This window comes from Orussus abietinus, unplaced genomic scaffold (assembly GCF_000612105.2).
Source record: "Orussus abietinus isolate OABI.00-Male unplaced genomic scaffold, Oabi_2.0 scaffold44, whole genome shotgun sequence".
In the NCBI taxonomy this organism is placed as follows: domain Eukaryota; kingdom Metazoa; phylum Arthropoda; class Insecta; order Hymenoptera; family Orussidae; genus Orussus; species Orussus abietinus.
The window spans coordinates 466985-478359 of NW_019394518.1; the positions used below are offsets into that span (position 1 = coordinate 466985).

The 11375-nt window shown below is 42.3% G+C and overlaps 1 protein-coding gene across 1 annotated transcript; it reads right to left on the reverse strand.

The window, feature by feature from the left end:
* Positions 1-7002: 7002 nt before the first annotated feature.
* Positions 7003-10706, reverse strand: LOC105702084 (innexin inx7). Its single transcript, XM_012429366.1, has 7 exons — positions 10512-10706; positions 9996-10086; positions 9851-9923; positions 9591-9768; positions 8337-8859; positions 7791-8098; positions 7003-7708 (listed from the first exon to the last, which is right to left on the reverse strand). The coding sequence occupies exons 1-6, from the start codon at positions 10600-10602 to the stop codon at positions 7846-7848; spliced, it is 1209 nt and encodes a 402-aa protein (XP_012284789.1). The 5' UTR covers positions 10603-10706; the 3' UTR covers positions 7003-7708; positions 7791-7845.
* Positions 10707-11375: the final 669 nt, after the last annotated feature.

Sequence of the window (11375 nt, forward strand, 5' to 3'; positions counted from 1 at the left end):
GGCAACGCCGGCAACTGACGAGAAGTGGAAGCGGGCTCGCCAAGGGGGGACACGGCCGCGGCGGGGGGCGCGGGGCGGCGCCGCTCGTTGAGGGGGACCGGTACCCCACCCGCGGACCCCCCGCCTCTCCGTGCCCCTACGCTGCGCGGGACACGGGAAACCTAACCTAACAGCGAGCCAGTCGGCGCCGACCCTCCGCTCCTTGCTCGACGCTTTTCTCTCGCTTCTCCCCGGTGACGGGTCTTTCTTCTACCGTTACCTCCGGCCCGGCGGGTGTCTCTTTCGTTTCGTGCTCCGCCGATCGGTGTCGGTCCCCGAGAGACGATTTCGGAATGCCCGGTAAATACTTCCGAGGAGTCGTTGCGCCGACTCGGCAAGTTCGAGAACCCTCCCTCCTGGAATCTGGATGTGTCCTGTAACGCCTGAAATATTCGTTATCCTTTCCCGTAACGGATATTTCAATGTACCCCTATATATTAATTTACTATACTTTGTTTTGAAAAAATGTTAGCGATTTGAATATCAATAAACTGAGCTGTTCACCTCGTTTTCGAATCTTTTTTTCTTACATCCCTACTTTGCACGCTTTGAACCGTCCTTGTGTTTGCTGATTCTGGGGGATAGAAGTTGTATATATTTTTTTTTGTATTTAGATTCGTTCTTATGGCCCTTTTGGTTCGTGGGCAGTCGAGAAGATTGTTAAATACAATGTTACCGAATCATTGTCTAATACGCTCTGTTATTTCTATGTATGAAAATGTGGATTCCTTGACTGTTAAGGATTATCCAGGCCATGCAAAAGAATCGCGTCTTTTGAGGAAGTCGCTCTTATGCGCTCTTTTTGCCATTCCACCGAAATGCTTGAAATACCCGCCTAGTGAGCACCGAAAGATTGTCCTGACGCTCCCAAAACTTTTATCTTCATACAATCACCCGACTCAGTCTATTTTTGTTTTAAACTCGAGTTTTGAAAGCATCAGGACATTTCTCAAGAGCTCAGGAATCACGTGCTAGAATTTCAGCCATTTCTGCAAAATATCCTTAAAATAATCCGTGTCTTATCCTTATTGACTGGTTTTGAGGGTTTCGCATCGCCTTAACTTCTCGTTGCAGTTAGTGAGGAATTTCTATAAAATTTAAATTACGTTCCAAAGTTTTTACATGAAATCCCTTTGGTTCGTGTTTAGAACATTTCGGAAGGCCAAATATCGAAACGTTTCCGATAAAATATGTACCTACACCTTTCCAGAACAATGCCAATCGGAATTGGGAGCAAGAATACTCGAGAAAACTGGAGAAACGTTCCAGAGGACTCGGAATCCTTCGAGTTTCGAACGTAAAGGCCGAGCAGGAGTTTATTCGCCGGCGGCTTTCGCCGTTCCCTTGGCTTTTTCAGCGTTCTGGTTTTGCCCCGCTCAGTAAACTTCTTTTTAAGGCGTGTTCTCGAGATCGACCAGAAGTCCTGAACCGTTCTCCAGCATCTGTTGAGTGTTACAACTTCGAAGTGAAATTAGTTCGACCGGCTCGGAAATCGAGGAATTCGTCATACCCACGCTGAGAAAAGTTTCGTTTCTTCCTTAAATGGATTAATTTCCTTGAGAGAAAGGTCTTTTTTTCTCAGTTCAATGAAATGAAATATGTATTCATACCTTAGAGACCATTCCTCTCAATGGATCGAATAAAATATTCCACCGTTATTTATTGCAATTAAACTCGTTACAATTTTAAAGAAATTCACAGGATATTATCATCTGTTTTTTTGTCTTCTTCTCAATGCACTCACCAGCTTTATCATTTTTTCGCCTCGATGGACTCTTTACACGTTAAGAGAAAAGAAAAATGGCGCCTCCCTCTTCCATTCTATGGCCTCGACGGGATGCAAGGATTACTCTCACGTGGTGCGTGATCTTTTCATTTTTATTATCAAAACCGTGTGCAGCCGACGATACCCCTTTACCGGCGCTTTATCTCTGCGAAGACCAGCTGGCCAGATGTGCAGGACATGATGCAATGGGATGCAACGCGATACATCTGCCACCGTCATCTCCATTTCCGAACTAGTTTTGCATATTTCCACCTCCGTGACCCAGGCTGTATCCCGTTAATATCTGCGTGATTGAAGTCGGCCCATTATATCCAGCGCAATGTTCCTGTTATCGAATAATCACGGCCATTCATTTCTAAGGCGGCATGCAGTCCTCAACAATGGTTCCAATTGTTGCATGACGGTGAACCAGGGATCAGATGTCGTACACGCCTAAAAAACCTGATTGTACGTTCAATTTATCTGGCAATTATGAAACGACCAGAAACTGATTACCTATAGTTAAGAATAAATCACGATTGAAATGAATAATAACGTAAATGTACATTTAATTTCTTTCGCAATTATGGAACCACCAGAAAGTAATTAATTCTGAGTGTCAATGTCAATGAGTGAATGTCCACATTTATGCGGTTTTATGCATATCCTGGAAAGGATTTGACACGCCAAGAGGAAAGGTTTTGTTACCGAGAAACAATTCCGTTCGGCCGGACATTTCAAACGCGCTTATTACGACACGATCCAAGTAGTGTACTATTACAAGGTACAGGAATGCCAAGTGTTTTTGCATTTACTTAGTGTACTCTAGGTAGGTCAAAAACCTTACAGGTCAATACACTTATTTCTCCATGGAATAACTCTACGAAAACTCTGATACAAGTTATTCAGTGTAGTCATTAAGTCAATTTTAACAGCGAAGTGCAATACGGTGCAGTTCAATAACGCTGTTGGATTAGCAACAATCTTTTAATTACAAAAATCCTGTTTATTGTCCCAACCAACGTTCACAAATTATCGATCGTTTCCACTTAGCTGAGAACCAACCAAATATTTTGTTAACTCAAGGAATAATTATTTGCCTGAAATAAAGGTGGATAAATTGACTGAAAAATTCCTTCGGAATTGTGACCATTTCTTTGAGAACAATTATCCTTTGAATTGAAAAAATATTTCTTCAGTACTATTCAAAATATTTCTTTGGTACAATGCACTTTTTTTTTTCTTAGGGTAGAAAGACCTTATCTCATATTAATTATGTTACAGAATTCCTCAATGAGGGTCAATTGGATTCCGAATGTCACGACAAGAATGTCGTCATCACCCGTCGGGACGAATCCGATTGACCTCGGCATGGCGTGCACAACAGCAATAAGCACAATTAACATAATTAGACAATACTGTGGCACACTCGTGTCAAGGAATAGTCGTCTAAGTAATCCCGTGGAATCGAGTGACTTCTTGCAAAATGTCGCAACTGCTTTTCCCGCGGCCTTGCGCTGGAAATGCGCGGGAATTTTAAACTCAGTTCCGCGGGAAGGTTGAGAACACCCGTGGGTCAATTGTTGAGTCAATTGCGACGATTGCTACGAAATACTTTCACCTTCTTCGCATACCAGATGAGTCTCTTCGTCCTTGTCTCACCTGCAAAGATATAGGCATTTCTTTGATTTTATGCTACAGTTTCTCCATTCAAAGAAATAATTTTTTTGAGAGAAAAGAAATCTTTTCTTTTTTTTTCAGTATACCAGTTTTAAGCCGATAGTACTCGTACTTGTATATTTTCAAACATTCACGTTCCCGTTAAAGCAAGTGCCATTTCGCATGCAACCAATCGCTTAACAACGTCTTTAAAAGTCGCAGTAATTTCACGCGATTCCGACAACCGACAACTCGAAAGGGGAAACTTTAAACCGCGTATCGCGGCAATTTCACGTGTGCGCCATTAACACGTCGCATCGTTTTTGTTACACAATGCCAATCTCATTAGCAACCCTGTGTTTGACGCCAAGTCCATTAACTCGGTACATTGAACCAGTAAAACTGCGACCATTCGATTACTCCTACGCGCGCATTTTTTCCGCGTCAGTTGCATAACCGTCCCGCCTTATCACCGGATTCGTCGTAAATTCCGATTCTTCCGGGAACAAAAGCCTAAAAAGTAACCGGGAATTAATGTGAGACCTACCTAAGTGACGGAAATCAGAAAACTCGGCAGAGTTTCGCACAAATGCATAAACACTTATATACGTATAAACATAGCGCTACACGAGTTTCTTTACGCCAAGCTTAGGTCGGGCAACGTAATAATTAAAATCTTCCGACTGGTTTACGACTAAGATCCATAAATAAAAATGTTTCTCGTAGTTACGGCAATTTTCTACAATTTATACAGTATATCTACCTCTTGACGATTTTTAAGCTTAGGTTTTGCTCCTTTAAGATATATTCGTATAATCGTTTGTGGAGTTTCTCGTTTCTCGCTCAAACTTAAAAATACGCATATCTCTCTTACTCGACACTACGAATTTCTTCTAGAAATGTATTTGGCTCAAAGCTTCGTTAAGTTTCTTGATATCCATTTTCTGGGATTCGCCACCTCCGAATTTATGATTAACACGAGCTTGGGGGTCTGCTATGCGCTTTATTATGTTCAAAAAAATTACATCCTTCGTACATTTTGACTACCCCCGTTCACGATACTAGACTACGTATATACAGCAACGCAAGATGGCCGCCAAGGCTTCAATTCCGTCATCCAGAATTTTTATTTCACTCGATCCCTTTTCCTAGACCCATGGGCCCCTCTGCGTGTCTGACGCCACGTAGCCGGCAACAGAGTGGCACGTTGCGAGCAGCTGTGCTGGTTTACGTCAAGCGGGCCCGGGGTTGCCACGTTGCCGCGTCACTGCGTTGCCACGTTACCGCGTTGCCACGTTACCGCGTCGCCGCGTTGCCGGCGTCGCAGGAGTTACCAATGCCGCGGCGTTGCCGGAGCCGGTGGAGGTTGCCGGCAGAGCAGCCTCAGGACAGAAGAGGGCGTCGCGTCGGGGTAAAAGGATGGACCTTCTCCGTGCCCGGACCCCTCGGTTCTTCCATTTGGCAGAATATAATGACTCGTGTTCCGGCAGCTCGGGAGTTCGACTCGCTCCGATGCGCGCCCGGCTCTATTCCTCGTACCGGCAACGAGGGAAACGGGACGAGGACGTCGTTTATGACTGGAAGTCGTGCAATCCTCGCTAAACCGAGCCCAGGCGTAGATTGCTAGCTCGGCAACCGGTTCGCCGTTTCAATGTCCAATTTTGAACTCGTCTTAACGTTTACGAGCTTTTATAGAGGATGACGCGGCTCGGAAAAATATTTAACTCATGATATAAGTGTACGTGAATAAAATGCCTTGTTGCAAACACTTATTTCTTACTAAATTTTACAACAATTTTAATGATTTTATTTTTGCATAAGTACTCTTGTCAATATCCAGTGTCGCAGAATTAAAATCCTTAAGGCGGTATGAATGTGGCGTCAAACAGCGTTTATGAAACTTTTCTCCAAACTGGATGTATCGAATCGTATCAAACTTTATAATGTGAATATGGAGGCTGTAAGGAAGGTTCTGACACCCATGAAATTTCAATTTTTTAAAAATGTGTTAATAGAAGTTTGTTTAATCTGTTATAAAAATCATATTTCATGAATGTCAGGACCTTTCTTATGGCCTCCACATTCGGGTTATAAAGTTTGAAACGATTCGATACACCCAGTTCGGAGAAAAGTTTTATAAACGAGACCTCTTTGACGCCACTTTTGCATCCCCTTAATGGTGGAAGCAAATTTGTACATTAGGTTTGAAGGAAATATTCACAAAGGGACAATGGCAAAATGATCGGAGGTCCATGGGCGGCCTTATTCCAGGGATCACGGGCGAGAAGACGTGACCATTGCCTAAACAACTGATACGGCTAAACCAAAATTGTCCCTACGAACAGTGGACAAAAAGGACACTCAGTCTTGAACGCCAGAATCGAGCAGTTGGCTCTTATTCGGAATACTCTAGTTTTAAAGCATACACGCATATTTGTCAAATAATAAGCCATTATACCAGGCTGCAAGATATACAAAATATAGGAAACTGTCAATAGTAGACACATGTATTTTTAATACCTCCTACAGGTTGATGATCACCCAATCATCCTATCTCTTGTGGAATGTGAAGCATGGAAATGACTGTTATAAAACGATTTTGTTTCGGCTATTGGTGGAATCCGTGAAAGAAATCCCGCTGGTAGTCCTGTTTATTCATAGAGACGTAAGCTTTCGCTATCGTCGGCCTATAAATCCGGAATAGTTACTCATTGCAGTTCACTCGACCGGTAGAGTAAACATTTACTCGCCTTTGCTTTCGCGGTCTACAAACCGCGCGTGTCTGCGATTATTCTCACGTATGTAGGTGAGCGATATGTAGTCGGTTGTAAGACACACTCTTAACAAATCTAACGACCCCAATCATATTAACTGTCGCAACGATCTTGTAAGGGGATAATACCGTGGGTTTTTAGCACACTGCCCCCGAGAACAGGAAGCATATTAAGTACGTAAAAAGATTCTCAGCTGGTGGCTCGACACCGGAAATGACTCCACGAAATGCTACATTCGAGTGCGGGGGAAAAAACAAACGCATGCGGGTATTCCACTCTTTCGAGAAGGATGAACGGAAGACTTGCTTTTATCCGGCTGTTTGAACGACGCGTAACTTCGTCGCCTCGATATTCTAGTAAACTGCGTCGCGTTTATTATTAGGACACTCCGACTCCTTAATTACGCAGTCGAAAGATACTAAATCAGATTTAGGAACTGGGCTACGGTTATATGTAGACCAAACGCGCGGACGAATCGATACGTTGCGCAGGTTTCGCGGCTTTTCCAGAACACCGCATTTTAAATTCAGTCGCTAAACAGTGTATCCTGGGAAAAAATCCTTCCTATGAAAGTTTTCATATACGTTATGCCGAGCAACTTTTGTGGGAAACATTTTTTTCTAGAGCGCATGCTTAAGCCTGTAATTATTAATTTTTGACACCGGGTCTCTGGAACGGTCGAGATGGATTCATTATCACTCCCTCTCCTGCCACGCGATATGCCATGTTCTGGATACATCGACTAATAATCCTGAATGGAATATGTACGTTATTAAATAATTCTTATATTCTATTATAATTCTGGGAAGAGTTCAAGAACCGTGACACATTCTCGCAGAAAATCCCTTTGGAATCCGGATTCCCCTATATTGTCTCATATTAATCGCTTCGCTCGTTGTTCTAATCATAATTCCAAAGAAATGTTACATCCAATTTATTCGACTCTATCTGTGGCGAATAGTTCTCAGAAAAAAAAAATTCCTTTAAACCGAAGAAATATTTTGTTAATTCTTTGAACGAGTATTATTTTATTTGAATTAGCATACACGTGTATTCTTTGAATTAACAAAATATTTCTTCGGTTCAATGGTATTTCTTTTTATTTTCTCAGGGTAGGTGCACCTCCGTCGTTCGATAATTCTCGTGAATTCGAAATCGCGACGTCGCGTCGACGTCGTCATCGATTGTCATGTATATTGTCTGCGGTTTTTTGCTATACTGAAGCAAAGTCGAGGGTCGACGCAGTTTTCGTCTCAACTGCGTTTGGGATTTCGTCATAGCTTCCATTCCATCGATCGTTCTCGGGATTTCACCACACAATCTCGGAGTGTCGTCATTACTAACACGCTGTACACGATTTTACTGTATCATCGTGAATTCTTACGCCTCGTGGGATCGAAACGTCGCAGTCAGCTGATTCACTTCGTACTTCTCGTAGATTCGATGACGTGGCTCCTTCCAGGTGTACTTACTGAAAATTGATAGATTAAAATAATGATAAATTATTGCAGTACCGAGAAGTATCTTTTGTAAGCATGGCATGAATTAATTACCCTAATTACACGGTAATCAGAGGCTCTGATACATCGTTAATCTGGATATGGCGAATCAGTCTTTTTTGGTCAGAGGTTCGTCCTCGTCGTTCGGATCAACCCTGACACGTTGCAGTCTTCTCTCTTCCAGGTCGTGGGCCAGGTTTTGCAGCAATTCTTTGAACACGTAATTGTCCAGGTTCTTGGCGATGTAGTACAGAAACAGCCAATCACCGAAATAATACTCGTGGGTGACGGTGAGAACGGTCCAGGGATTGTGCTTCCCAGGACAGGCCATTGAAAAGACGAATTTGTTGAACGCGGTGCTCCTGAAAAATGTATTATATGAACTTTTGAATAACTAATATTATGTTTAAATTCTCTAGACTACGGGTTATTAGAAAATTCCTGGAGGCAATTGAAAGAACGAGCTTGTTAAATAATTCCTCCTGAAACATTGATAAATCTCTAGACAACTAATTCCGTGTTCACGTTCACTAGACTACATGTTATTACTAAGAAAATTCCAGGGCAGCATCTCCGCCCCAGTTTGCAGGAGATAAACACCTTGCGTGCAGAAGCATCGTTAAGATCCTCCAGAGCAAGCCCAGGGCGGTAACGACGGCCACTATAATGAACCAGAACCAGAGAAAAGTGTAGATCTTCTCGTTTATGATGTTTAGAGCCATTACGCAAAGTGCATCGTGTCTCTGTATGCCGCCAGAGGCACCATACTTATGGAAAATGCATTTGGTCACTTTGGGGAAGATCACGTCCAGAGGGTCCACCTCTCCCGAGTGATTTTCGGTGACGGAAGTCCCTAGGTCCAGAAAACTTCCTCCCAGGAAGGCATTAGTTATGTAAATCTGCATCAAGACGTTGGTTAGGTTGAGCAGTTCGCAAAGTCCCATGTAGTAGGCCCAAGGCCGGTTTATATGCAGTCGGTTGATGAATGCAGTTCGTATTTTCTGGATTCTCTCATCCCGATCTTTCCTCGAAGGGACCTTCACGTTTCCAGTTACGATCTCTTTCTCATTCAGGGACAAGGACGCCATTTGCAGACCGGATACCAAAACCTTTAGGCGGCCTCCTGAAACGGAAGTGCACCATCGATAAGCAAGCCGCACATCCCACTCGTATAAATGCTTTTAAATGACCAATCGTTTCCAGTAACTTGCAGACAATCACTACCGATAAGGTGTAACTCGTGGTATGTCTGGAATCTCTCGAAAAATGATACCTCTTCAAATTACCGCGTCAATTTAGATCACTTCCTGTGACGTCTTCTAGACGCCATTTTTCTTCAACAGTTTGAACACACGTAGCTATTAAATTGACAAGGTATTACTCGATTTAAAATTGCACTTACGAGTTACTCCAGTGAAATAAAACGGTAGTAATTATGGTATCTGTAACGGGAATTGCGAGTAATTATAGAGGAGGTTCTGCCGAGTCATGATTACTCCTCAAGAAACCCACGAGGCGAATTCAAATGGAAAGTACTGCTGCTTTCGGTGGTAAGCTTGACAAGAAAGAGTAATCACGTCTAAAATTGTCATTACATCCGTGATTTTACGGTGTCATTGAGTGTACTTGCAATTTTCATTCTTTTATAGGACTTTGTGGATCAGTTATTCTGGAGCGAAATTTAAATTGATTGCTTATGACGCGGATAGATTATCGCTTTGATGTGCACCGCTCTGTCGCCGTTTATCATTTACCATTTATCTCTAATCCTACGATCGAACTCTAAGTATATTCGTTACGTGCGATCGCAGAAAATGATACCAATCGGGTTCTTCAAACTCGAATCGAACAGACCTTCGATCTTCTTCCAGAGATAATGAGGAATGTAGAAGAGGATCGCTTGGAAGAAAAGAACAAAAGGAACCCATTGATAATAAGCGTGATGTATCACAGGGTCGTTTTTTGTCGCTGGTCCAATTCCTGGATGAGGAATGTCGCCTAATTCTATGGATGTTATGTTCAGATGTTTTACCTAAAAGAGAAGTTAATTATTGATATATGTCAGAAAGAATTAATATTAACGTGGAAATATAAAATCGGTATCATATGATTACCACTGTGTAGGTCGACGTAAAGAAGCAGAAGGTGTTGATCACGTCTGATCTTATAGCGTTATCAGCGATGCACCTTCAAGGAAAATGAAATGATCGAAAGGAATTCCAAGGTGTTTTAAAGAATTATAATATTTTAATGCCTTACTTTATGTGTTCCCCAACAAACTGTCTGGATGTCACCAGAAGACAACTTACGAGTAATGCAAGAAAGGTTGCTCTGTAGTGTAATCTGAAAACTGGTAATTGGAAGTCGGTATAAAAACACTATTTATATTTATATTCGAATTTACTCTATATCATTATTCAGGTGCAATGAATTGCAATGCCCTTTGTTTTCACCAAGAATACGTTGAAAGTAACAGAAAGTGGTTTACCGCTCTGTTACTAGCGGCACATATTAAAAGAAAAAATATGAAACCGCATTTTATTACCTTATCCACCCTGAATAATAAATATTGAAACATTAAAGAGGAAATTCCTTACAAATTGTCAAAGAAAACCACTAAAAGCCGCAATGTCTATCTCACGTGATGAAAGTACATTTTCTGCCACTTAAAATTGTAAACCATGTACTTTCTAGCTACAAATCTATCTCCCCCTCCCACAATTTAAAAAAATCACACAATACAAAATTGTCTCTTTCAGCACTTGTTTATTTTACCGATATTATCAATGGCCACCGAGTTTTCATTGATCTTCAACTTGACATGGTCCTTGAGGACGGCGAAGGTAGAGAGAACCGTGGTGGCCATTTTGCCCGATCAACCCGTCAAAAAGCACCGATTTTCCAATTTTACAGGACTTGAGAAAAATGTGGAACCAACGATCGCAATGTTTCTTAAAGATCTTAGTTGGTTACGGATCTCGGCCATACTGAAGAGCTCCGATGGTCTTTGTCTTATCTTTGAGTCAAGCTGTACACATACATTTCTGAGTGACACGCTTAGGGATACGTACAGTCGAAGAGGCATTGTGAAGTCTAGCGTGATAAGGAGTGATAAGCTGGAATCGAAAGGCCTAATATTTTGTGATAAATCCAGAGAAACGATCTTCCGTCGAAGTCAGCATACTTTCGACTCTTCTGTAACAAAGGCAGCGTTGATTTTGTATAAACTTTCCCGGATCGACTTAAATAATGCCGCCGCTTCATTATTCAATATGTCTACTGACTCGAGACTGACCTGATAGCACGGACAGTGAACCGTGCGAACACTTTTGTTGTTATCCCCGCAGTCGATTTCTTTTTTTATCCACGGACGCGCACATGCACGTAAGATGAAAACGCTTGACTCGGCCTTTAGCCAAGTTTTTCTTCCGACGTGCGATATAACGCGCTAAAAAATCTCGGTTTTATCGCGAACTTGAGGAACACCGAAGATGTGGCGACATCGACGATCGCGACTTGTCGACTCGCCAGCTCGAAGGTAATCTCTACCTTCTGCGTACCTCTTTCACAAAGCGACACCTTCCTCGCGACTTCTGCTTTTCTTTTACCTGTCGATGACCTGTACGCGGCGAAGTAGGG

What these genes read in the sequence shown, in the direction of transcription:
- LOC105702084 (XM_012429366.1), bottom strand. Translation starts at nt 10,602, where the DNA reads ATGGCCACCACGGTTCTCTCTACCTTCGCCGTCCTCAAGGACCATGTC. An exon ending in TTTGTTGGGGAACACATAAA is followed by an intron (nt 9,924 to 9,995) that starts GTAAGGCATTAA and finishes TTTTCCTTGAAG; the next exon opens with GTGCATCGCTGATAACGCTA. An exon ending in ACGATGCTTCTGCACGCAAG is followed by an intron (nt 8,099 to 8,336) that starts GTGTTTATCTCC and finishes TACATTTTTCAG; the next exon opens with GAGCACCGCGTTCAACAAAT.